General features: G+C 53.2%; 1 protein-coding gene across 2 annotated transcripts in view; it reads left to right on the top strand.

Annotated features, from left to right (window-relative positions):
- The window catches only part of Unc5b (unc-5 netrin receptor B), a 68351-nt gene extending 48225 nt beyond the window's left edge, over positions 1–20126 (top strand). The window contains exons 2-17 of one of the 2 annotated variants that reach the window (XM_028776810.1): positions 79–303; positions 2181–2324; positions 2650–2753; positions 3646–3826; positions 4726–4893; positions 5472–5636; positions 5843–5875; positions 7698–7892; positions 8130–8519; positions 9027–9114; positions 10207–10375; positions 10468–10701; positions 13510–13659; positions 14257–14421; positions 15378–15559; positions 17276–20126. In XM_028776810.1, coding sequence (XP_028632643.1) covers positions 79–303; positions 2181–2324; positions 2650–2753; positions 3646–3826; positions 4726–4893; positions 5472–5636; positions 5843–5875; positions 7698–7892; positions 8130–8519; positions 9027–9114; positions 10207–10375; positions 10468–10701; positions 13510–13659; positions 14257–14421; positions 15378–15559; positions 17276–17441 — 2759 coding nt within the window. In that variant the 3' untranslated portion in view covers positions 17442–20126. The remainder of the gene's footprint in view (positions 1–78; positions 304–2180; positions 2325–2649; positions 2754–3645; positions 3827–4725; positions 4894–5471; positions 5637–5842; positions 5876–7697; positions 7893–8129; positions 8520–9026; positions 9115–10206; positions 10376–10467; positions 10702–13509; positions 13660–14256; positions 14422–15377; positions 15560–17275) is intronic. The other variant, XM_028776811.1, reaches the window with a different exon arrangement.
- Positions 20127–25939: the final 5813 nt, after the last annotated feature.

The following is a 25939-nucleotide window of genomic DNA, read 5'->3' as shown; positions in this document are numbered from 1 at the left end:
CTGTGGGCTCTGGAGACCTTGTATGAGTGGCAGTGCAGGTCCCCAGGATGAGGTGTTCATGGCACTGTCCCTCCACAGGTGTTGACTCTGCTGGCCAGGTGCTCCCAGACTCCTACCCATCAGCACCCGCAGAGCAGCTGCCTTACTTCCTGCTGGAGCCACAGGACGCCTACATCGTAAAGAACAAGCCCGTGGAACTACGCTGCCGAGCCTTCCCCGCCACGCAGATCTACTTCAAGTGTAACGGCGAGTGGGTCAGCCAGAACGACCACATCACACAGGAGAGCCTGGATGAGGCCACAGGTGAGGATGCCACAGAGCCACGATGCCCCCTGGGCCTCAGGGTACCCTGGGTCCCCCAGGTGTTGGCTACAAGCCCCAGTAGGGGCTCTCCCACTCTCCCACACAGTTGGTCAGTCTTGCAGTTGTGCACCAGACAAGACAACACCGGAGGCGGTGTCTTTCCATAGCTTTCCTTTAGGGGAAGACCATACCGTTTCCCAGTTACATTCATGGTGTGTTTCCTTGACAGAGTTGTTCTTGGTATAAGAGCAAAGATTCACACGTGGCCCTTGTCAATACACTTGGGACCAGGAGGATTTCAGATTTCAGAATTGTTTTGGACTTTGAATTTGCTCAGATTCTGAATCAGATAATCCCTCCTACCTTTAAAAAAAAAAAAGGAAAAAAGAAAAAAAGAAAAGAAAAACAAAAAACCAAAGCCATAACATTTAAAATGTTTCAAACCCTGCAATTTCTGCAGCATTCTATCAATGATGAGTTTTGGTTTTGGGCCTTGTGGTATACAGTTATGGTCTCAGCTGCTCGGGAGGCTGAGGCAGGAGGATGACAGGTTCAAATTTCTTTTGGGACCCTGTCTCAAAATAAAGTAAGAGAGTCTCTGGGGCTGCAGGTCAGCGGCAGAGTGCTTGGCAGTATTCACACGGCCCTGGGTTCAGTCCCTTATGTGGCATAAAGTGGAGTGTCAAGATGGCTCTGTGGGTTAAAGTACCTGTCGTACAACCTGAGTTCAGTCTCTGGCCCCACAAAGTAGAACTGACTCCAGAAAAGTGTCCTCTGGCTTCCAGATGTGTTGTGGCACACGCGTGCACACATACACAAATGCACACACACACACACACACATACACTTTTGAGTCTCTCCTGCTTTCTTATGACCCCTCCCCCCTTTTCTGTCCTTCATTTTCTGCTTTGCCTTGAAAAGCCCCGATTTCAGGCCCACCTAGATAGACGGGAAGCCACACCCCAGCCAGCTCAGAACCAGCTCGGCCGCAGGTGTGAGCTTGGTGCTGGGGGTTCTGAAATAAAAAAAGACTTGAAACTCCATTCTCATCTACAGTCTGATAAATAAAAAAATTAGAAGTAAAAAAAGCAAGCCCGACCGAACTAGTCAGTGTTGATACTGGCCCGTCATCCCCAGGACACAGTAAGACCCTCTCTTAACTAAACCAGAAGAGAACAACCTAATCCACCATCCTGGCTTTATCACTCTGGCTGTGTGACGGTGAGGCAGTCATACAACCTCTCTGGGCCCCCACGTCCTTCCTTCTGTTAGCAAGAGGTCCCAGTGGGGAGGCCATAAGATGGCACATGCACAGTGCCAGCCAGGCAGAGAACTAGGACCCTCTGGGCCCTGTCAAACACTTCTGTATTCTTTATGGATTGTTCTGGCCTCTTCTTTGGCCTGTGAGTCCCTTCTCCCAGTGAGGGCCAGCCATGAGTTTTAGTCCAAGTAAGAAACAGTTTGCCCCTGGGATCTGGGGCTGTTGTCCCCATTAACTGTGTATAGTGACAGTGGTTCCCACAGCCCATGCATGTGAGGACAGCGGTGACAAGGATGAGACAGTCCTACTTGCCCCACCTGCCTGGACTAGCAGGTAGTCATCCTGCTGGTAACTGGAAGCACCCTGGGCATAGAGGGGGCAGAAGAGTTCCAGACAGGAGACAGTGTACAGTGGCCCGTGGCTACTTGAGGAGGTCTGGCGTCTGTGTGGAGGACTTGGGTAGTGAATGGGTTTAAAGGCCTAAAAGGCAGGCTTTGGTTTTTGCCCCGGGGAATGGCCGTAGATCACGCAGATGGAAGCCAGTGGGACTCTTGGCTCGGGTAGAAGGGGGGCGGTTTCTTCCCTCGTCACTAAAGGCCTATCCTCTCCTGGCCAGGCTTGCGGGTGCGAGAGGTGCAGATCGAGGTGTCCCGGCAGCAAGTGGAGGAGCTCTTCGGGCTCGAGGACTACTGGTGCCAGTGCGTGGCCTGGAGCTCTTCAGGAACCACCAAGAGTCGCCGAGCCTACATCCGCATTGCCTGTATGCCTCCCTGATTATCCCACCCCACTTCCCCACTGAGGTCAGAGAAATGCCCTCCCCACGGTATGCCAGACAACATGGCCTCCTAGACCCAGGGGCCAAGCCTCCTCAGGCTCCCGGGGTTTCCAGCAGCCCTTGTCACCTCTGAAAGGAAGCTGGACGATTCCAGGAGAGGTCCCAGGGTCAGGGAGGGGGACCCTGTTTCTGTAGGTGAAGGGATCCCTGTAAACAGTTCCTTAGGTGTGCCCTGCCCCCTAGTGGCCACAGTGGGCATTTCATGCTTACATCCGCCATCCCTTGATATTCTTGGAACTCTTCTCCTCAGATTTGCGCAAGAATTTTGACCAGGAGCCTCTGGCCAAGGAGGTACCCTTGGATCATGAGGTCCTTCTGCAGTGCCGCCCACCCGAGGGAGTGCCTGTGGCTGAGGTGAGGAGGGGGCGTGGCCAGCCAGGTAGGGTATTTACCGGCCGCCACGGACTTACTGTGGTCCTGCCTGTCCTTCTGAACCCCATTCACACCAGACCCCGCCCATCCCTCCGTAGGTACAACCTCACGGGAAGGGTCTTGGTCTCTGACTCCCCTAATTGACATAGATCCAAGAAACCATAGATACCACTGGATTTCAGTGGGTGTGTCCAGGCGTCATCCACTCCATCAGCTGGAGACCACCTTCCTTTCCTTCCCCTCCCCCCACCCTGCACTGGTCTAGGCGTTCAGGGGAACATGTAGCCTTGTACCAAAGGACAGGCCTCTCATTCAGAGCTCAGCTGCGGGCCTTTAAACTTGGTCACCTGGTCTCTTCTGCTTGTGCCCTCTAGACAGTGGGTAAGGTGGGCACCTGAGTGGCGGTTGCCACCTGTTGGGCTTTGATCTCCTCAGCAGCCCTGCAGTGTGAGCACGGCCACCATTTAGAGATGAGAGGGACTGGGGTAGCCACCTAGGTTATGAATGCGGGTGGGTAGCAGAGCTAAGGACTGGACCCAGGGTCCTGCTGCTCTTAGGAACGTAGGGAGGGCCAGACACTAGCAGCCTATGCTTGCTGGGTATCTCTCTGAGCCCAGCAGGTCACATTCATCAGAGCCCCGTGGGGTGGGTGCTGTTCAGGTTCCATCTTACAGTTGGTAAAGCTGAGGCCCTGGCTCTCCTAAGATCCTCAGCTGGTAAATGATGCTCCCCTCGGCGGAGCTGATACCTGTTGCTGCCAGGCGTGAACCTAATCATAGGCGTGGACACAGGCGGGACCCCTCCATCCCTCTGCAGGAGGCCCATCCCCAGTGTCAGTTGGCAGACAGTGAGTGCTCACTGACCCCCTCCACAGGTGGAATGGCTCAAGAATGAAGATGTCATCGACCCCGCTCAGGACACTAACTTCCTGCTCACCATTGATCACAACCTCATCATCCGCCAGGCCCGCCTCTCAGACACGGCCAACTACACCTGCGTGGCCAAGAATATTGTGGCCAAGCGCCGGAGCACCACGGCCACTGTCATCGTCTATGGTACGGATGGGTGTTTGCTGGCATGTGCTGCGGTTATCCTGGATGCCCCCTGGTGGGAGCTCTTGGGTTCTGTAGGGAGGCCTGAAGCAACACACCTCCCCATCCCCATCCCCATCCCCTCCAGGAGGCCCCCTACACTGTATGGAGAGGCAATCTAGAAAGAGGTGGCCAGCCAGGAGCACTGCCTACTTCTCAGGACCCCTTAGCCCTCTCTTCTTCTTCTTCTTCTTCTTTTTTTTTTTTTTTTCGAGACAGGGTTTCTCTGTGTAGCCCTGGCTGTCCTGGAACTCACTCTGTAGACCAGGCTGGCCTCGAACTCAGAAATCCGCCTGCCTCTGCTTCCTAAGTACTGGGATTAAAGGTGTGCGTCACCACTGCCCGGCTAGCCCTCTCTTTAAAAAAAGACCCAATTCTCCTGAGTTAGCCCCAAGGCAGAGTCACAGCCCCAGACAGCCAAGTCATTTGTCCCCGTGGAGGTAAAGATGCTATCCCGGCCTGCATGCTGCTGTTTCTCTGGGCCCAAGGACAGAGGGGAAAACCACAGTGGAGGCAGATAAAATTTAGTCAGGAGTCCTCTCCTCAGATTTAGTCCCAGGTCAAATCCCAGGTACCCCATCACACACAGGGTGGCCCTGGTTAGGTACTACCCTCTACCAAGTACCCTGTCACACACTGGGTGACCCTGGTTAGGTGCCAGTTCACTGCATCACTGCACTATAGGCCAAGATGACAGTGGCTTCCTAGGCATTCTCAACTGCCAACAGTGGTATCTCAGTGTCCAGCCCCACAGGTGAATGGTCCCCACCAGAGTGTCTGGGTTAGTAAAGGTGGGTGACGGGCTGAAGATAACCTGGAGGCAGCCAGGTCCACGGTAATCATGTGATGGCCCATCCCTACAGTGAATGGAGGCTGGTCCAGCTGGGCAGAGTGGTCACCCTGCTCTAATCGCTGCGGCCGAGGCTGGCAGAAGCGCACGCGGACCTGCACCAACCCAGCCCCACTCAATGGAGGCGCCTTCTGTGAGGGGCAGGCCTTCCAGAAGACAGCTTGCACTACCGTGTGCCCAGGTAAGAACCACAAGGCCACTCACGCTCTTCTGCTTACGGGATATGTATAGAGTTGGCACGGTACCTTCTCCCAGTAGCAAAGTGTACAGAGCCCAGGTCCTCGGGGTACTCTGTGATCTCTAGTTTCTGATTCTGTCCCAGGCTGCTTGAGAGCTGGGATCAGAGGCAGTGAACTGCAGCTGACAGGGCTGAGCCTGGCATAGGAGCTGCTGGGGTCCCAGAGAGCTCCCTGCGTGTCTCTGTGGAAATGCCCGTTGGCTACAGACCCTCATCCCCTCAGCAGCCTCGTCCCTGACTGTCTTGCCCTGGTTTTGGGTTCTGCCCTTCTATGCCTGTGTTCTGGTTGTATGCGTGACCAAGTAACTGTTTTCTCGAACAGGTCTCTCTTTGTGCCAGTAACCTTGAATATCTTTCCTCTACTGAAAGCATCTAACTGGCCCCAGCCTGTGGCTGTGTGGATATGATTGGCGGGCGTGGGTGGGTGCGTGCGTACGTAGTGCGTGCATGCATGTTTATTGTTTCCGTGTTCCCGCTTGAATGCGTAACTGCGTGTCCGTGCCTGTGCTGTGCTCCTGCAGTGGATGGAGCGTGGACCGAGTGGAGCAAGTGGTCAGCCTGCAGCACAGAGTGTGCGCACTGGCGTAGCCGTGAGTGCATGGCACCGCCACCCCAGAACGGAGGCCGCGATTGCAGCGGGACGCTACTTGACTCCAAGAACTGCACCGATGGGCTGTGCGTGCTGAGTGAGTGCTCTGGAGTCGGGTGGCAGGCCCCTCTGCCCTGGCCCAGCCTGGGGCCACTGTGCTCACCCTGAGCAGAGCAGCCATAGGGCCTCTGTCCGGCCCCCACGCCCGCCCTGCATCTCATCCATGCCACGCCCCCATCACCTGCTCGGCCACCCTTTCTCTGTCACCTGGGTCATCGTCTTTCCCTTTATTTCCCTTGACAGATCAGAGAATTCTAAACGACCCTAAAAGCCACCGTAAGTCCCATTTCATGCCTCTCTTCTTTCTTTGGGGATTCCTGGCTCTCCTTGGCTGGCTTTCCATGGGCGTGGGGTCCAAGGCAGAGAGAGTTGATGTAGTTTCCTACCGGTACAACTCCGTAGGATCCCTGCACATCATGCATGTTGCCACATTTCTGTCACAGAGAGACAATGAGACTCTTGGATGGCAGAAAGGCCCCGGACTCCCCCTTACACTCCTGTTACAGAACAGGAAGCTGAGTCTCAGAGGAGGAAGAAACCTGTCCAAGAAACCAACCAGGGAGTAGCACAGCCAGGACTTGAACCCAGATATTTTTGTGGCCAAAGCAAGTAGTCTTAATCTTTGTCCCTTTTCCCTGGGACATGCTGAGAGACAGTGCTATGCCCCACACTGTCCCTAGCAGTTGGGGCACACCTCCCAACTTAACTCTGGTCTGAGTGCTGCTGCCCCGAGTTAGCTCCCAAAGGACTCCCCTCCCACCCCAAGGACCCTTACCCCTGTGGCAGCAATATCAGGCCAACACAGCCTCTCCTTCAGACCAGCCTGTGGTAATTAAAGAACAATTTCCAGATCATTCTGGAATCACAAAATCTTCAGGGAAGTCTTCAGCTCCCTGAGAGGCCAGGCCCGGGGCTGATTTAAAGACTATAAATCACCAAGCAAGCGGCCCCCAGTGTGAATGTGGCCATAGAGTGTAGAGTCAAGCTTAGGGAAGAGCCTGTTCCTGCTGGAACGGGAGCCTGTGGAGAAGTGGGAGCCCAGCCCTGAGGAAGAGTCGGTAGCACCTCCCGGGTTGCCAGGATGCTGGGTCGGAGGTGCCCTAGTGAGATTGTTGAGATGAGATAGAGAGACAGGTTCCCAGAGTAGGAAGCCGTGGGCTTCCGTGCTACGAGGCGTGGGTGTGGGCTCACCCAAGGGTGCGGAAGGCCAGGCTGGACTCAGGCTACCTCTCCCAGAGTTCCTTGTTTTTAATGAAGCACCGGTGCTTCTTAGCGCTCCCGTAAAAGAAGTTAGGTCAAAGAGCAGCTGTCGGGTGGGTGGCCTCCGTCTTGCTGTGCCTGAGCTGGCGGGTGTGCTAGTCACTGACCCCGGGTGGCTTTTAAAATTCGTATTTCACATAATTGAAACTAAGTTCATTAGGAAACACAGCTCCTCAGTTGTACAGGTCACATCTTAGTCTTCAGTAGCCACACAGATCTACTTGAGCATACCTAGAATGAAGGGGACAGGATATTTCCATCCTTCTAGAATGAGCTGTGGACCCCACACAGTCCTCCTGCCTGGCAGCTCATAGTTATTTGCAGCCGCAGCCCCCTGCTGGAGGAAGACGGTATTGCTGCGCTGTGGCCTCCCCGGGTCTCATCTTTCTTTCCGGCATCTGTTCACCACCTCTCCATCCATTGCTCTGCCTCTCACCTCGCTCCTCCCCACGCCCCCGCTGCACCTGCCGTCAGATGCATAGCGAAGAGACTGCCTAAGATGGTTTCAGGGAGCCAGGGCATTTGGTTACACGGAAGTTGTAGGCTTGAAGCAAAGCTTTGTCGTGTAGGTAGAATCGTGTGCCCTCAGGTTTCCAAGCCTCACACCCCTCTGAGCTTGTGAATCAGACCTACTGGTTCTGTTACCTTCCGTACTGTACCGGGAATGTGGGCAACAGGGTATGGACTTCGTGACAACTTACTAAGGAAGAGATGGGTTCGAGGGTTGTGAGACTTGCCTGAGATCACCAATCTGCCTTGGCAGGTGGAGCCTAGAATCTAGATTTTTCCTTGCTACCCCAAAGGGCCTGCCCCTCACCTAACCCTACTGCATCCACAGCCCTGGAACCCTCGGGAGACGTGGCGCTGTATGCAGGCCTCGTGGTGGCCATCTTTGTGGTGGTAGCGGTTCTCATGGCCGTGGGAGTGATCGTGTACCGGAGAAACTGCCGGGACTTCGACACAGACATCACTGACTCCTCCGCGGCCCTCACTGGTGGTTTCCACCCAGTCAACTTCAAGACTGCAAGGCCCAGTAAGGACCTGGAGAAGCCTGCTGTGGCAGTAATGGCTGGGGGACCCCAGAGCATTGCAGCTGTCACCAGAGCTGGGGCACTTCCCCATTTGCCCGAGTTTCCTGCAGCACGTGGCAGTTGAGCCTTCTGTGGCTAGACGTGTGGGTGGGGCAGAGGCCTGAAGGGAACAGAGTGGGCAGAGCCAATGTGGTGAGGAGTGGGAACGGTGGTTCTGACCGTCACGTCCACCCCTGCAGGCAACCCGCAGCTCCTGCACCCGTCCGCCCCGCCGGACCTGACGGCCAGTGCTGGCATCTACCGCGGGCCTGTGTATGCCCTGCAGGACTCTGCTGACAAGATCCCCATGACTAATTCGCCCCTGCTGGATCCCCTGCCCAGCCTCAAGATCAAGGTCTATAACTCCAGCACCCTCGGCTCTGGGTCTGGCCTTGCTGATGGAGCCGACCTGCTGGGTGTCCTACCGCCCGGCACATACCCGGGCGATTTCTCCCGGGACACCCAATTCCTGCACCTGCACAGTGCCAGCCTTGGTTCCCACCATCTCCTGGGCCTACCTCGAGACCCCGGCAGCAGCGTCAGCGGCACCTTTGGTTGCCTGGGAGGGAGGCTGAGCATTCCCGGCACAGGTGGGCCTCCGGTTCCATTGCTCAGATGGGAAGTTAAAGCTTGGGGCAGATTATACATAGAACAGTCTGGTAGAAGACCTGAGATCAGGACTCCTGGACCTCTCTAGGCCAGGAAGTCTTGGGTCAGCCACTTGGCAGGGTCTCACTTCTGTTTAGGTTGGGAGAATGGTTCTCATCTTGAGTCCCACAGAGCAGTCCTGGTTTTAAAGAACAGCAGGGCCAGGATGTCCATCTCAAGCTTGTGAAAGTGGCAGCTGGCAGCTTTTCAGAGTCCTGTCCTGAGCCAGCATGAAGCTAGCACTTTAGGCTTCTGACACCCTCTCCCTTCCCCCAGAAATGTTGGAGGCCCCTGTATTTCTGGGCACATCAGGCCAAGTGGCCTGGGTGCTTCTCCCCCAGACACCCCCTAGAGTCTTTCCCTTCCCTAAGGTGGAGCCAGAGCCTATCCCATCCTTCTCATCTCTGCTACCCCCTTCCCCCTTCCTGACGACCTTCCTTTCTCCCTAGGGGTCAGCCTGTTGGTACCAAATGGAGCCATCCCCCAGGGCAAGTTCTATGACTTGTATCTACATATCAACAAGGCCGAAAGCACCCTGTGAGTAGACCTGGCCAGCCAGCGCCCCCTCCTGCCCTGCTCACACTGGGCACGCACGCTTCCGTTTGCCACTTAGATCTTGGTCCTAATGCCCAGGGTCCCCCAGAGAAAGCATGTCCTGAGGGGTAAAACGTAGCAACAGCAAACCTTTCCTATGTAAAGGGGATTTATAAACAACCGGATTGCGTATGTCCTGATTGCTGTAGCAAAAGCATGCTAAGAACTTAAGGAGGTGGGGGTTGTTTGGACTCGCCATGGTGAGATGCCCTCTACCTGCGGTCACAGGAAAGTGAAGCATCCATAGGTGAGAAGCAGAGAGGGATGAGCACTGGTGTCCTAGGCTCCCCTCGCCTTCCCTTTCTTTGTCGCTCAGTCTGGGTCCCCAGCCCACATGTTATGCTGCCCACATACAGATCGGGTCTTCCCTCCTACTTAAACCTCTCTGGGAACATCCTCACAGACAAGCATGTCAGGGATGCGTCCCCTCGGTGACCTCACACCCAGTTGACAGCAAAGATCACGGCTGCAGAGAAAAACTGACCACCTCAGTTTGAATATGGGCGTAGAAGGTGAAGGAAGTAATTGACACACACACACACCAGACACTCAGACACACACCAAGTAGTTTTATTATTGAATTTTCAAGATGGGTGTCTCACTTTAGTCCTGGCTGTCCTGGAACTCACTCTGTAGAGCAGGCCGCCCTTGAACTCAGACATCCGCCTGTCTCTGCCTCCCCAAGTGCTGGGATTCACGGCATGCACCACTAAGCCCAGCCTCAAATAGTTTTGTTTTGTTCTGTTGTTTTGTTTTAAAGAAAGGAAAGAAAAAGACAGTGTTCTATATAAAGCCTCAGACCTTGAGGCTGTGCAAAGCTTTGGCCGAGACTGTTTTGCTGTGACAGCAAAAACCTAGAACTTTCTTTATTCGGCTTATGCCATATCTTCCTTCCCATCCCTGTGAGGTCAGGTTGCAGCCCGCAAAGGGCAGAGACTTGCCTTGGCACGGGCCCTGGGTGGACTTGGGGGTTCCACAAGAGTCAGATCCCTCATGAATGAGTGCTTCTTGCCTCTGTCTCTACCTCTCTCTCAGCCCACTTTCGGAAGGTTCCCAGACAGTATTGAGCCCCTCAGTGACCTGCGGGCCCACAGGCCTCCTCCTGTGCCGCCCTGTCGTCCTCACTGTGCCCCACTGTGCTGAAGTCATCGCGGGAGACTGGATCTTTCAGCTCAAGACCCAGGCCCATCAGGGTCACTGGGAGGTGAGGTGCCCGGTGTGGTGACTGACTCTCAGAACTGCCCAGCAATGGATTGATCCCAGCCCAGATGACAACATCCTCTTCGTCCCCTGCAGGAGGTGGTGACCTTGGATGAGGAGACCCTGAACACCCCTTGCTACTGCCAGCTGGAGGCTAAGTCCTGCCACATCCTGCTGGACCAGCTGGGTACCTACGTGTTCACGGGCGAGTCCTACTCCCGCTCGGCCATCAAGCGGCTCCAGCTGGCCATCTTCGCCCCAGCCCTCTGCACCTCCCTGGAGTATAGCCTCAGGGTCTACTGTCTGGAGGACACACCTGTAGCACTGAAGGTAGGGGCGTGTCAGAGCTCGGCAGCCATCAGCACAGCAGACAGTTGTTAGAACCCTCCCCGGATGCATGGTCCCTGCTGGGCTTCTGTCTGGCACCTGCCTCAGTCAGTCATCACTCTTCTGCATCAAACGTCAGGACACCGGACTCTCAGACAGGGATGGAGGCCATAACTTCTAGCTCTGGACAGGAGGTAGGAGACAAGCAGGGCAAGTCTTTGAGAAGTCCGAAAGAGAATGGACCTCAGACCTAAGCTCTGTGTGGCGAGTTGTCACTCTGGGCAGAGAAGAGGAAGGGCATTCCAGACCAGCAGAACGACTTTCTGCCAAGATGGGTGTGCGACTCAGCATTGTGAGCAGTGTAGGGTGCGTGTGTTTGTGTGTAATCCTGTGAGAGAGAGAGGGGCGGGGGCTGGAGAGGTGGGCAGCTTACTAGCAAATCCAGGTCATGCCTAGCAATTAGGATGCTGTCCGGTGGTAAGAGACCCAGATATGACAGACACCTGTTCACAAGTACTCTGTAGAATTCCCCACAGCTGTGGGGTGTGTGTGTGTGTGTGTAACAGCATTGGTGAACATGAGGCAGAGGCCAGTTGTGAAACTGTGAGTTAGCCCTAGATAGCAGGTAGTGGCAGTGACCAGGAGATGAGACTAGACCTTGTGGTTGGTCAGTAGGATGGACAGACCAGGAACTGGTGGGATGAGCTAGGAAAGCCAGGGCTTCTAGCAAACACAAAAGAAAGGGCAGTGGAGACCAGAAGTGAGGGAGAGGCAGGGGAGAGGATGGGCAGAGATGGGGGGGGTGCTAATACTGGCTGATGTGGAGCCCAATGAAGGCACCACCTGTCTGTCATACATGCCTCAGAGCCACTGCCCCTTCCTTCCCCAACCCTGTCTCAGTCCCAGGTCCCTGGTCTCATCCTGGTGTGATATGGAGAATACAGGGTTGGCTCTCTCCTCCACCCTTCCTGCAGCCCTCTGAGAAGCCTCAGAGTTCTTTCTGGTGGACCAGTGTCTCCTCAGTCTCTGAGAAATGGTCTCTCCTAGTCACTATGTCTCTTGAGTCTCATGTGGCTTTCTCAGGCTGCATGCTGGGGACTGATGCAACCCAGATGAAAAGGCCCTGTGGGAGAAGGACATCCCCTGTGGGGACCGTACTAACCTGACATTCCAGGAGGCCTCCAAAGGAGGGGGGGGGGGAGTGGGCACTGCTGGGAATTTCTTCCAGCCGGATCTCGTGGCTCTGGTGTTGGCCGGTGTTCCATGTTAGCCAGAGAGTGGTGTGAATATCAACAGGAGAGTTGGCACACTCTGGCCCGATTGTGTTCTTTACTTGTTCAAGCCCCGTCTATTCTAAGTCCCGTCCACCCACCCTCTACCTTTTCATTATGGTAATACATAATACACCTGTGCAGTAAACAGCCTGTGTGTTCATCTAGCTTTTATCTATCTCTTCACTCATGTCTTTCCTTCAAATACTCTTCTATTCATATACCTGTCATTTGTGTATCTATCGGTTTATGTTTTCCCACACATCCATCCAATGATCCAACCATCCATCATCCATGTTACGGTAGTTGGCTAATCTGAATTCATTTCTCTGGTGGGTAGTGAGGAACTCACCCCAGTGTTCTGGATTCTCACATGAAAGACACACATAGCCTTATATTTAATGTGCCTTAAGTAGCTCAATGGTTGGGCACTTCCAAACCTCCCAGCGGCTAACCCACTTTCCCCTCTGATATTCCTGAATTACTACTTTCTAAAACCTATATCCCATCTTGGCCTCCCCAGCCCAGACCTATAGCCCCCTGGGCCATGGTCCCCGACTCTCACATGTTGGCTGTCTCTCTGTCTTGTACTTCTCACGCCTGATCCTTCTGCTTCCCCAGTATGGTGGTTCTGCCTCCTCTCTTTCCCGTGTCTAATCCTAAAAGTGCCGCCTCTGTCTCACTGCACAATGCGGCCGGTAACTTTATTTACCAATCAAACCCAACTGGGGGGGGGGGCGGACCCTCAGCATCCTGCATGTAGATGCGCAAATTCCTGTGTAATTTCAGGAACCCAATTAACATACAAGCAACAAACCAAGTCCGCAACACCATCATCCATCCATCCATCCATCCATCCATCCATCTGTCCATCATCTACCCATTCACCTGTCAGCTATCTGTCATCCATCCACCCATCCATTCAACCATCATCCACCCATCTATCAATCCATCCACCCATCCATCATCTGTCCACCTATCCATCTAACCATCATCCATCCATCATCTTCGTGTTCCCCTATCCTTCCAGCAGACCTCTGTCAGTATCCTAGCTAACCCATCTATACACGTATCTAAGTCTCCTTCCAAGCTCGTGTTCCCACACATATGTTCTCTTTGTGTATCTGCCTATCCCCCTGTCCACCCAGGTATCATCCATACAGTTTATTATCTGCTCATCTACTTAGCCAGCCCATCAGTTCATCTATCTATCCAGCTACCTGTAAATCCATTCATAAATCCCACCCATCCATCCACCTGTTCATCTGTCTGTCCACTTAATCTATGCCATTCGTCAGTCTGTCTATCTATCTATCTGTCTGTCTGTCTGTCTGTCTGTCGTCTGTCTATCTACCTATCATCTATCCATCCACCTACCCACACATTTTCCATTCATCCACTGGTGTATCTGCCCAGCCATTCATCTGAAACACCTTCTTAACTAGATCAGACAGGTCTGGCCCCAAACCAGCAACTTGAAATATAAAAGAGCCTTAGGCCAAGGGTGACAGGTCTCTCTCTCCCTCCGCCCCACCCACAGGAGGTCCTGGAGCTGGAGAGGACTCTGGGTGGCTACTTGGTGGAGGAGCCCAAGCCTTTGCTCTTTAAGGACAGTTACCACAACCTACGCCTCTCCCTCCATGACATCCCCCATGCCCACTGGAGGAGCAAACTACTGGCCAAGTACCAGGTGAGCACTGGGCCTGGGGAGGGGATGCAGGGGAAACCACTACTCCATCCTTTGTAGTGAAGCCCTGTCTCCCAGGTCTCTTGTCCCTGTCCTATCTCCCCACTTTACCATTCTCCATGTTCCCAGCCATCTTCAGGCCCAAGCTTAAATTCTCAGCCATGAACAGCCACACCATTGTCCCCTTTTGCACCTCCCCCATCACTGCCACACTCCCCTTCAGCCCCTTTATACTGCAAGTTGTTGGTCTGGCGCCACACCCGTCGGAACAAATGCAAGCCTGCAGAGTGATCTGCTGGTCGCTGGCACTCAAGTCCCTCTGCTCTGTCTTGTAGCGTATGACACCACTGAGGCCCAACGTTTGCCAGCTTCTGTATTTATGCACATTCAAACTTCTGTCTGCCCCCTCCCACACAGGCCCGCTTCTCCACTCTCTCCCACAACCAAGACATCAACGCCATTTAGCTACCCAGCTTTCCCTACTCTATTTCATAGAGAGACTTCAGCTGCCCCCAGAGCCCAGCCCTCTCTAAGGCTGGGCCCCACCCACTTCGCGCAAGTGCCCAGTCTGACCTGTAACCCTGACCACCTTTCCTGCAGGAGATTCCCTTCTACCATGTCTGGAACGGCAGCCAGAAAGCCCTGCACTGCACTTTCACCCTGGAGAGGCATAGCCTGGCCTCCACTGAGTTCACCTGTAAGGTCTGCGTTCGGCAGGTGGAAGGCGAAGGCCAGATTTTCCAGTTGCACACAACGCTGGCCGAGGTGAGGGTCAGCGATACCCCGGGGGGCTGAGGCTCTGACACACAGCACCTCACTCCCCAGCATCTCCCGAATCACAACAGGTCACCTAGAGTGACCAACAGTCACCTACTGATTACTATTCACATGACATATATTACTGTAGTGAGGTATCACGCCCATGGGAGACAGTTATAATGGCCCTCATGTGGAAGATGAGAGTCTCGAGGGCTGGAGCCATAGCTCACTTGGTAGCGTAGCGTGTATGGTGCCTTTGTCTCCACCACCAAATAAAACCAGGGGTGATGCTACATACTCGTAACCCCAGTACTTGGGGTGTAGAGGCAGGAGAATCATATCAGAAGTTCAAGGTTGTCCTCGGCTACATTGTAAATTTGAGACAGCCTGGGCTACATGACACCCTGTCTCAAAAAACAAAAGGTCAGCGAGGGGAGTATCAGTATTATACATGGCCACCAGGCAAGGCTGGATTTAACCTGGTCAAGGTAACCTGTGGCTGCCAACCACTAAATCCAAACAAAGCCGTAGAGAATGCCCAGCCCCCTAAGCTGACCGTTGTAATAAAACACTCCCCACAGGTTCCGAGACAACTCTGCCCTAGGCAGGTCGCCTGTGTGCTCTAGACTGTTCCCCACGCAGATCAAAGCTGATCTTCATGGGCTAGGCCACGGTTGTGAGGTGGTGACTCCTGTGACTTCTGTATCCCGAGGCTGAGTCAGCATGTGTCCAAGGTTGATCCCGAGCAAGATCACACCTGACTGATGGGACACTGAGAAGTGGGCAGCTAGAGAGAACCCAGAGGAGACGAGGATGAGCATAGAGCCCAGTGCATCATGGGTACTGGACAAGCACTCTACCAATTAAGCTACAGCTTCAGCCCTTAAGCCCCTACCCAGGCAGGCAGACTGGGTGAGCTGTGTAGGGCTGAGGTTATCTCACTCTTGTCCCCGCCCTTCCAGACGCCTGCTGGCTCCCTGGATGCTCTCTGCTCTGCCCCTGGCAGTGCTGCCACCACCCAGCTGGGACCCTATGCCTTCAAGATACCACTGTCCATCCGCCAGAAGATATGCAACAGCCTCGACGCCCCCAACTCACGGGGCAACGACTGGCGGCTGTTGGCGCAGAAGCTCTCCATGGACCGGTGAGTACCCCAAGCTTCGGTCACCCCTATAACCCCTCATCTTCAAGGTCTGGCACAGGCTAGCTCCCAGCTTGGCTTCCCTTCCATCTGTGACAGATCCACAGCTGGCTTCCAGGGCACCAAGTCTGGGATGGCTGTCTCCCTTCATATCCTTCCTCACCGTGTCCCTCTCAGAGAGCTGGCCTGCGAGCCAGGTGGGCTTTAAGTGACTGCCACCAGTCTCTTAAACTCAGCTCTTGTACGGTGTGAGAAAGCCAGGGATAGACCCAGCGCTGACACCAGGTGGACGTGGTCACCACCAGCGCTGAAAGCCAGATACACTCGGGAGCAGTGTTAAGTGATCACCTAATAGAAGCAGGTATAGAAGATGGCTTAGTCAGTGGAGGGCTTGCATGAGGACCGAGTCCCGTCCCCAGAGCCCGCGTGCATGCTGACACTCAGTGATAATCCCAGCACTGGGGAGACAGTCAGGAAGCTCCCTGGGATTTGCTAGCCAGCTACTCTAGTTGAATGATGAGAAACCTTGTCCCAAATACGGTGGGTAGTATTTCTAAGGATGATGCGTGAGATTGTCCTCTGAGCTACACACACACACACACACACACACACACACACAATTAATTTTTAAAAAGACATCTAATTACTATAAATGGAAAGAGCTTACAAAGATGGCCAGACACTTTGCTCCGACCCTCAGAGAAGCCCAGGCAGCAGGATCAGGCCCAGAGTGAAAGTGAGTGCCAGAGAAGAACATGGCATGCATGCTTGGAAGGTCTCTCAGGGTCCCGGCGTCTTTTGTTGATGGTGGTGGTGATGAAGAAGAGGAGAGGATGCTTTGGGTGAGCTTGGGCTTCGTCAGCTGTGTGAGGAGATGTGAGAATCAACCCCTCCTCTCCGTGGAGTTGTATCCAGCAGTTTACAGGAACCAAGATGGATCTTGGCCCACAGCTTCAGGGGCTTCTGTCCCTGCCCACTGCTGTGCATTAAACCTGAGCTGACCACTGTGGCAGGAGGCTGTGATGGAGCAGTCACCTAGACATAGACTGGAAGAGCCCAGGGCAAGACACACCCCAGTCTCATCCCACGGCGCCCCACCTTCCACAGGCCTAGCCCTGGCCAACAATGTATTTAGATGTTGCACACGCATGTATTTAGCATGTGTGTATATGCAGCACTCGCTGCATGGAGCATGTGTGAAGATCAGGAGATAACTTCCTGTCTCTTTGTTCTTCTGGCCTGTGTGTCAGGCTAGCTAGCCCAGAAGCTTGCAGGGATTCCCCTGTCTCTGCTCCCCATCTCCCCGAAGCGGAGTGCTCAAGGAACGGTGGGATTATAGGCGTAGGGTTTTCATGTTGACTGCAGGGATTTGAACTCAAGTCTACACGTTAACCCAAAGAACCATCCTGCCAGCCCTCATGCAGATTCTGAGTCCCTCTATGAGTTTGACTGTTGATGAAGGCAGACGCTCAGGATACATGGGCTTGCTTGGATACATGGGCTTGCTTGGAGCCCCACCTCTAAACCCTGCTAGTAGGAGATCAAAAGAAGGATGAGCGTACCGACTTGCCTAGGGCTGCAAAGCCTACAACTGGAGAATACAGGATTCCGTTGAATACTGTGGGACTCTGGAGCCCACAGTCTTTCCACCACCTGGGTCTTCCCAATTCACAGGCTGGTCACCTCAGGGGCGCCAACATTTCTGTTTCCCTCCGACAGGTACCTGAACTACTTTGCCACCAAAGCTAGTCCCACGGGCGTAATCTTGGACCTCTGGGAAGCCCGGCAGCAGGATGACGGGGACCTCAACAGCCTGGCCAGTGCCTTGGAGGAGATGGGCAAGAGTGAGATGCTGGTAGCCATGGCTACTGATGGCGATTGCTGAGTGCCTGTGACCACAGGCCTGTGGGGACCAGTAGGAGACGGTGCAAGGAGGCCTGGCAGCCTCTCCATGGGGGTGTCCAGCCTCCATCATCCCTGGCTCACAGCTGGAATGGTCCCTCACCCCCCCTCCCCGCTACAACCCTCAGACCACCACCAGCCTTAGAAAGTCTCTGTGCTCTACTGCCGGGAGGCCGGGACTCTCTGCCCCACCGTTTTCCCAGCTCACTCTTGGGTGGGCTGAGGCCTCTGGGGCAGCTGAAGGCCAGAGGCTTTCCTCCCCCACAACACACCACCCTCAGCCCTGTGACTTTGGGGACCCACAGGTTTCAATTCTGTGTTCACATGTCCTCGGCTAGGGACTGCTCTCCTGTCCCTGGTCCTCTTTGAAAGGTCGAGTTCAGGCAAACTGCTTTCTCCTGTCCACAAGCAGAAGAGAGAGAGAGAGAGAGAGAGAGAGAGAGAGAGAGAGAGAGAGAGAACACGCCTCGGAGGTCAGGCAATGAAAGCGCAAAAACAGTAAGGGCAAAGAAAGACCCAGTTTCTTAGGGAACGCAAATGATTTATTATCCAGATACTTGGATAGGTCCTTTTTAAGAAAAAACAAACAAACAAGCAAAAATAAGAAAAGAAAAAAAAAGAAAACTTTTATCCTTGACTGTGGCTAAGAGTGGCTATGCTTGTGTTTGGGACCATAGGCAAGTGCACCCGTGGCACATGTGTGCATGAGTGTGTGCGTACATGGGTGTGGTCGGTAAGAGACTGCACAGGGGAATGCTTTGCTATGGCAAGGCCTCAGTTTCCCCAGCTGCACAGGGAGCCGAGACAGAGTTTTCGCTATGGCACTGAGTTCTAAACTCACAAGCAGAAGCAGAGGCTTGGCGGTCCTCCCACTCTCCAGAGCCCCCAGCAGATGCCCTCCTGTGGCCTCCTCTGATGGTTTCTGATGGAGGCCCAGACCAGCTGTCATCCAGGAGACTGTTCAGGTCTGTTTTACTTTGGTGGTTCCTGGTCTCATGATGGCCAAAGCTCTTACTGAGAGGGAGTGGCTACTCCAGGGATGGTTCTCTCCCAGGTTGGGTGGCTTTGGGTTTAGGCTAGCACTAGCCAGTCTGCACCCATGTCCTCTAGCCCTCAGTTTACCCACTGATCTTCCTTCTGGAGTCAGGAGATATGAAGGTAACTTTTCTAAGTAGACAGTTGTACCCATTCTTGGCCACAACCCATTCTGGGATGTTCTACAGGGCCACCAGGGGAAGGGATGAATACGTGTCCCTTCAGCCTACAGACAGTGACAGAGACCAGGACGCCACTGTAGACATAGAGATCCTATTGAAAGATACTCACTTCCCTGAACTGCCATTGAGACCAGCCTGGCCAGGTCGTGAGCTTTGAAAGTTGGGACCTCTATGGGGAGGCAGGTTCATGACCACAGACCCAGCAAGCATGTATGCCCTGGTTTTTCTGCAGTGGCTCCTGAAGTGGAGCTCTGAGACTGAGAGCAAGGTGTCCCTGGCATCTAGGTGAACAGTACCTCATAGAGTAGCCTTCAGCTTCTCCTGCCAAAGATGCTCATCCCTGTGGGCATACTCTTCTGGTCCCTGTTAGCCCGCACATAGAAGGGGGAAGCCTGGAAGCCGAGTTGTAGCTGTGCTGTGTGACTTCAGGCATATAACTGCTTTCTCTGGACTTAAGTGTCCTTTTATCCTGGGATGCTCCGTGAGGCCCCTCGGGTTCCCACACTTGTCTGGGAGTCGAGTCGAGACAAGCTGATTGTGGTCTGCATGCTCTCCCCTTTGCCCATCCTCAGAAACCTGCCTGGTTGGGCCCTTAGTGAGCGAGTCCCAGTTTACAGTCCAGCTCTTAGAAGGTGCTCAGCATCTGGGGCACGGAGGCTGGAGCTGGAGCCTGGGGTGAGGCTTGAACCAGACAGTTTGATAGCAACAGCCCAGCCAACTCTGGGCTGAGCCAGGCAGGGCTGTTGGGTTGGGTTTCCACTCCTGCCTCCAATGAGATGGACCTCCCCTTCCCATTCCTGGCCAGCTTGGTGTTGCCGGGTCCTGCAGGGTATTTCTGTGTCATCTTGGGTGTATGAGTGTGTGTGTGTGTGTGTGTGTGTGTGTGTGTGTGTGTGTGTGTGTGTTGCGTGTTGCACCTGTGTGCGTGCATGCTTGTGCTTTACAACTTGGGCACATCAGGGCACCCCTCCCAGAACGCACACACCTGTCCCCACATGTGGACATGACCTCTGTGCCCAGGCCTGCCACTGGAGGTGGACATGCCTGTTTGCTGTCCCCGAGTCACAGTCGGTGTATCTCCTATGTGCCTCTCCAGCCCTTTCTCAATGGGGCCCAGGCTTCTGAGCTCCAGCCAGACACCTCCTGACAGGGGCCCTCCTCATCCCTGGATCTTCCAGGGCTCTCTGGTCCCCACCTTGAGGATCCCAGGCATCTGAGTCAGCACCTTCCTCTCACTCTCAGAGGTCAGGTGGGTGGGAGCATGGATGCCTGGGAGTGAACATGGCTGTGTGTCTGTGGGTTCTGATATGCTGGGGATGGTCCCAGCCCTGCCCGCTCATTCTGTAAACAACTTGTAAATAACCTTTAGCATTCCTCTTGTAATGAGATTAATTTTTATGAAATAAATTATATTTCCTAGTCTAATAAAAAAAATCCAGGTCCTGGTCTGATGTCTTCTCAGAAGTGTCTTTTAATGGCAGTTGGGAGTGTCCTGTTCTTTCTGTATTTACACAGCAGTTCAGAGCTCCAGCCCTTGATCCAGCTTGACAGCCCCATCCCACAGAAGAGGAAACGGGCTTTCTGACAGTTGCACAGCAAGTTAGGGCCCTGGATCTCACCTTGCTCACCAGCAAGGACTTAAAGCACAGAGCAGAGGCGGGGAGGGAGGGGATGAAAGAGTAAGACCGGCACCCACTGGCCCATTCAGTAGGATGTGCCCCAACTGAGGCTGAGTGGTCAGTTGGATGCTGTGCAAGCAGGAGGGGAGTGAGGACATTGGGAGTGTGTGGTTGGGTACCAGGGTGTGGCCAGGCTTATACCCCTGGCAAATATTCCATCTAAGGAGAGTGTCGTCATTCCCACACAGGTGACAGACAGCATTGTGTGCTTTGCAAGAATCTCCCTGTAGGTGGTACCTAGTAATGAAATCAATAGACCTGTGTCAGTTTTCCTGCCAGTGATCAAATCAGCAGGCGGAGGGGTGCATATTTTACTTTTCATGACTGATAGTTACCTCTGCTTAAGCTGGTTCCCATAAGCCTTGTGGACCATGTGAGTTGCAACTGGTTGGCAGTTCCCAGCCCCTGTGGCCTCCAGTCCCTTGAGTTTGGAGTGAGAGCCCTTGGCCTGGTTGTGAAGGATCATGATGCTCACCACACATTGAAGGGTCTGGAAAGTCCTGTGTTGAGACTCTGGTCTTACATTAACACCAGGTACTCCACCAGACATCTGTCTGCTAACCTTGAAGTGTGAAGTTGTGTGGGCCTTGCCAGATCTGGCTCCCTGGAGCCTGTGGCTGGCTCTAGGGCCATTTCAAAGTGGAGAGCAAGCCAGGCAGGTCTGGAGTGAGAAATTATCAAGACAAAGGGAAATCCATGGATCCTCTGGGGGTTTATGGTCTGGGGGTGAGGGGAACCAGGGCACATGGTGTATGCACACTTGTGTACACACACACACACACACACACACACACACACACACTTGGCCTGCATTCACTACCTGGGCAGCCAAGACCTATGATAATCACATTCAGCAAGTTCCTAGGTCCAGGACGCTGCCAGGGTGAAGGTCTTTGGTCTGAAAATTCAAGAGGAATTTATTGATCGGTCAGGTGGGTGGACATATCCTGGGGGTATGGGAAATGAATCAGGCTTGACTGAGCTGGGCAACTCAAAATTTATAAAGTGAAATTTATAGGTGCTACACGGAGGGCAGGGAAGAACAGGAAGAAAGGATGCTTGCCGAGAGAGTGGTTATCTTTGGGTTAATGGGGTAGAGAGGACAGGTGGTCCTGGGCACAAGAGTTGTAAAGCCCAGTGGCTGGCAGCATGAGAAAACAGGGAGGACAGACTAAATTATAGAGGACACAGGGGTCTCCCAAGCCACCGTTAACTCTAGGTCACAGAAGCCAGCCTCAGAACTTTGTATCTAGACTAAGGTTAAGGCAGCTTCCACCCAGGCCTCTGAGTCGTGGGAGCTACAGAGACAGCTGTAGCACTTCCGGGGGATGATTGGCAGCTGGTCTTTGTTGCTCTCCTAGCAGCAGATTTCCACGTTGGCAAAACTGCACAGATGCTCATCTCTAGGGTCCCTCCCACCGAGCCACTGTGGAACAGGACCTTAAGGGACCTTGGCCTGAAGGTCTCAGGACCCTCTGGAACACCTGGCCCTGGATACCATGGCTAAGCCAAATGTTGGCCAACGAGCCACAAAAACAATAAGAAACTATCCACTAGATGGCGCCCGAAACCCGATGCAGTTAGAACCAGGAAGGATCTGACTCCCCAAAGCTCCAGAGTCCCTGATGTTCATGACTGCCACCCAGGGAGCCTGGACTGCTTTTCTCCAGGCAGCTCAGGCGCGCCTCCTCGGGTCTGAAATGGGAATGGCAACAAGACTCAGCTGATTGACAGAAATCACCATTAGAAGCAAACAGTGATAAAGCAATAATCAGTAAAATGAAAAAACCAACTAAGAATTCCAGAGCCTTCTTTTTAAAGTATGTATTTATTGTATTTAGTGTGTGTGTGTGTGTGTGTGTGTGTGTATGTGTGTGTGAAAGCACACATGTACCACAGTGTGGAGGTCAGAGGACGACTCTGTGAAGCTGGTTTTCTTCATTGATCCTGTCTTAGGGTTTTACTGCAATGAACAGACACCATGACCAAGGTAACTTTTTTAATTATTATTTTTTTAAGATTTATTTTATTTATATGAGTACACTGTTGATGTCTTCAGACATACCGGAAGAGGGCATCGGATCCCATTACAGATGATTGTGAGCCACCATGTAGTTGCTGGGAACTGAACTCAGGACCTCTGGAAGAGCAGTCAGTGCTCTTAACCACTGAGCCGTCTCTCCAGCCCCAAGGCAACTCTTATAAAGGACAACATTTAATTGGGGTTGGCTTACAGGTTCAGAGGTTCAGTCCATTATCATCAAGGCGGGAGAATGGCAGTATCCAGGCAGGCATGGTGCAGGAGGAGCTGAGAGTTCTCCATCTTCATCTGAGGGCTGCTAGCAGAATACTGGCTTCCAGGCAGCTAGGATGAGGGTCTTAAAGCCCATGCCCACAGTGACACACCTGCTCCAACAGGGTCACACCTCCTAATAGCACCACTTCCTAGGCTGAGTATATACAAACCATTACACATCTCTTACATAGGTTCCTGAACTCTTATCCACTTAGTTATCTGGTGACCCGGGAAGCTGTCCTTCTAAAGCTGACAGACTGACCTGGATGGAAACAGAAATGATTGCAGGTGGAGTCGAGCACGGGGTGGGTGCACCTGGACAGAAATAACAGCGGCTGTCGCAATGAGAAAGGAAGAAAGTTCTCAGATACTGTAGACTAAACTACGGCAGCACAGGAACACGAGACCCAGCAGGGGCTGCGGCGCTGGAGTGACACAGTCTCACCATCTGCTTCAATTTTCTTCCAAAATGACCTGGACACCCCTTTTATGAAATAAAATGTGGCGGTGGGCAGGGGTAAAAGAGTATCTGGAGAGCCCATGCTAAGGTGTCCCCCTGAGAAATCACACCATGTGACAGAGCTGGTATAAGGGAGATTATATTTGGGGGAATGGAGGAGAGGACCTGGAGACCCTTCTTAGGGTCAGAGCTGCAGAGCCATGAGGGTGGGGGTGGGGGACAGAGAATGACAGAAAGGCCAGCCAGGAACACCAGCAGGGAGGGGGGGAGAGGGAAGCACACGCACTGGGGTGACAAGCAGTCCACCTGCACTTGGTGGGCAGCAGGTGAACACAAGTTGTTGCTAGGTCCCTGGGAGGAGCCTAGCAGAATTTTCTGTAAGCTAACAACTCCTCCATCTAGAGCTGAAGCTGAGCTAGGTGTGGTGGCTAATCTCAGCCCAGGAGGATCAGAGTTCAAGTAGTGAGGGTAAGATCAGGGTAAGTAGTGAGCTGGAGGTCAGCCCCATGAGAATCCATCTTGGGTAATTCCTGAGTCACAAAAAGATGGCCGCCCTCAGAGACTGGTGGTTACCTATGGGCTCCATACACCTATGTGTGTGATGCTTGGCCCCCGGGGAGCAGCACTATTAGGTGTGGTCTTGTTGGAGGAAGTGCGTCACTGTGGGGGTGGGTTTGAGGGCTCCTATGTGTAAGCTCCACTCAGTGCGGATTACAGTAGTCTTCTGCTGCCTTTGGATCAAGACGTAGAACTCTCGGCTCCCCCTGCACCATGTCTCCCTGTGCACTGCCACGCTTCCCACTATGATAATGGACTGAACCTCTGAACCTGTAAGCCAGCCTTAATTAAATGTTGTCCTTTATAAGAGTTGCCTTGGTCATGGTGTCTCTTTCACAGCAGTAAGACCCTAAGACAAAGACTATCACCATGCAACAAAGCCTGAAACGTCACAGTAAGAAGCTGCTTATACTGTGGTCGGGGGCTCCAACTCAGGTCTGAGCACCACCAGTCAGACACACTAACAGGTGAAGAAGGGAATTGGAGCCTGAGCCTTTGAACCTTCCTGGAGATGTCTCAGAAACCACAGGGCAGAGACAGTTGTGCTCGCTGCACACCACCCGTGGTATAGTAAACACTTTACACTGTGGTGTGTAAAGGGAATTTATTTTAAGCTATAGTGAGCAGAAGAGAAGACCTTCTGGGGCACAAGTATTGCTCAGTTGTGTGATGGTTAATATTGAGTCTCATCTTGACAGAAGAGACAAGCGCGTGCGCTATTTGTGAAGGGTTGTCTAGAAGCATTATTGAAGTGGTCTGGTCACATAGGCTAGGGTCCCTGGCTGGGCAGAGTTCATTTCACTCTGCCCCTGATCAGGCATGCCATGTGACAAGCTGTCTCACACTTTTACTGCCAGGCCTTCCCCACCATGATGGAGGACAGGGAGCCACCAAACTGAGAGCCAAGAAAGCCGTCCATTACGTTCCTTCTGCCCCATAGCTTATCACAGCAGTAAGAACGGTAACTAAGGTGGGCTTCTTGGCCGGGATGTGGAGGGTGTGCTTGTTACCATGTGTAGTCATTCGCAAACACCACATGAGGTTTGCATTCAGATCTCTATGTGGATTATAATTCCATAGGAAGCTGGAACATGAGATATCAGAAAGCGAATGAATGGATGGATGAATGAAGACAGTGGGGTGGAGAGTGTGAGAAAGACAAGGGTCAGTGGATCCAGGAGGCTCCTGAGCAGGAAAGGGGAGGTCGGTTCTGGAGCGGGGTAGGGAGTATCAGCGGAAGGAGCAGGAGAGAGGGGACCAGGCTAAGAAGGCAGCAGTAGAGGAATTTCCTCATTGTAAATGCGGAATTGGGGTAGGGGATACAGGGAAGGGTGAACGCCCCTAGTTGGTGATGTTGATCTTTTCTGTGAGGACAGGAGGAGAGACCATGCCGGTGAGGTGTGGCCCTGGGGTTTGAAGCAGGTGAAAGAGAAGCTGAGTATGTAGGGAATACTGGGAAGCCCTGGCTTGGGTTGGTGGTCATGGATTCGAGTGGACCCACCTGTTAGTGACTCTCTAGACACACTCATAAACTGGGTCACAGTGAGCCGCCCAGGGCACCGGAAAACAGAGATATGAGGGTTTAGGGTGTTAATGATACCTTGGGCTCTAAGCAGACAAAGGGTGAAGGTAAAGGGGTGTCCCGACGCGAGGAGCAGGGACAGAGGGTTCAAGGGCCGGAGTTTCCTAAAGGTCATAACTTTCCGAGGGAACTGATGAGCCAGCACGTATCAAGGAGAGGTGACTGGAGTCAACTGGGGAAAGGACTGGGATTAGAACTAGTTATTGTGGGAATCGTAGAAGTACAAGTGCCTCCTCTTAGAGGCCCTGGAACCCTGAAGAAAATCCGACTGATGAGCCTAAAACAGGAGCGTTGCAGTGGCAGAAAATGACCTCCAGGTGGCAGCATCTACCGGTAAACACCAATGGACGCCCTTGAGCTCTCCAGGCTGACTCCAGAGAAGGTATTCCCAGTACCCGAGTGGAAAGAGGGGGAAGGGGAAGGCTGGCAGCCCCGGACAGGAGGATTGACTACCTAGGAAGACTCTGTCCTTTTTGTTTTGTTTTGTTTTTTGGGGGGGGCAAGAAACGTACCAACCAATTTTGTTGAAAACGTATGCACAATTTCTTTTGTGAATTTAACTTTTTAATAACTTTATTAATTTTTAAAGAATTTTACGGAATGTATTTTAATCATTTTCACCTCAACTCCCTCCAGCTCCACTTCAAATCCCTGTCAACACCACTTACTATCATATACTGGTTTCTCCT

The sequence above is a fragment of the Grammomys surdaster genome, unplaced genomic scaffold, assembly GCF_004785775.1.
Source record: "Grammomys surdaster isolate TR1022 unplaced genomic scaffold, NIH_TR_1.0 273, whole genome shotgun sequence".
NCBI lineage: Eukaryota > Metazoa > Chordata > Mammalia > Rodentia > Muridae > Grammomys > Grammomys surdaster.
The sequence above is the reverse complement of the archived record's forward strand: the minus strand, read 5'-3'. Positions and strand labels throughout refer to the sequence as shown.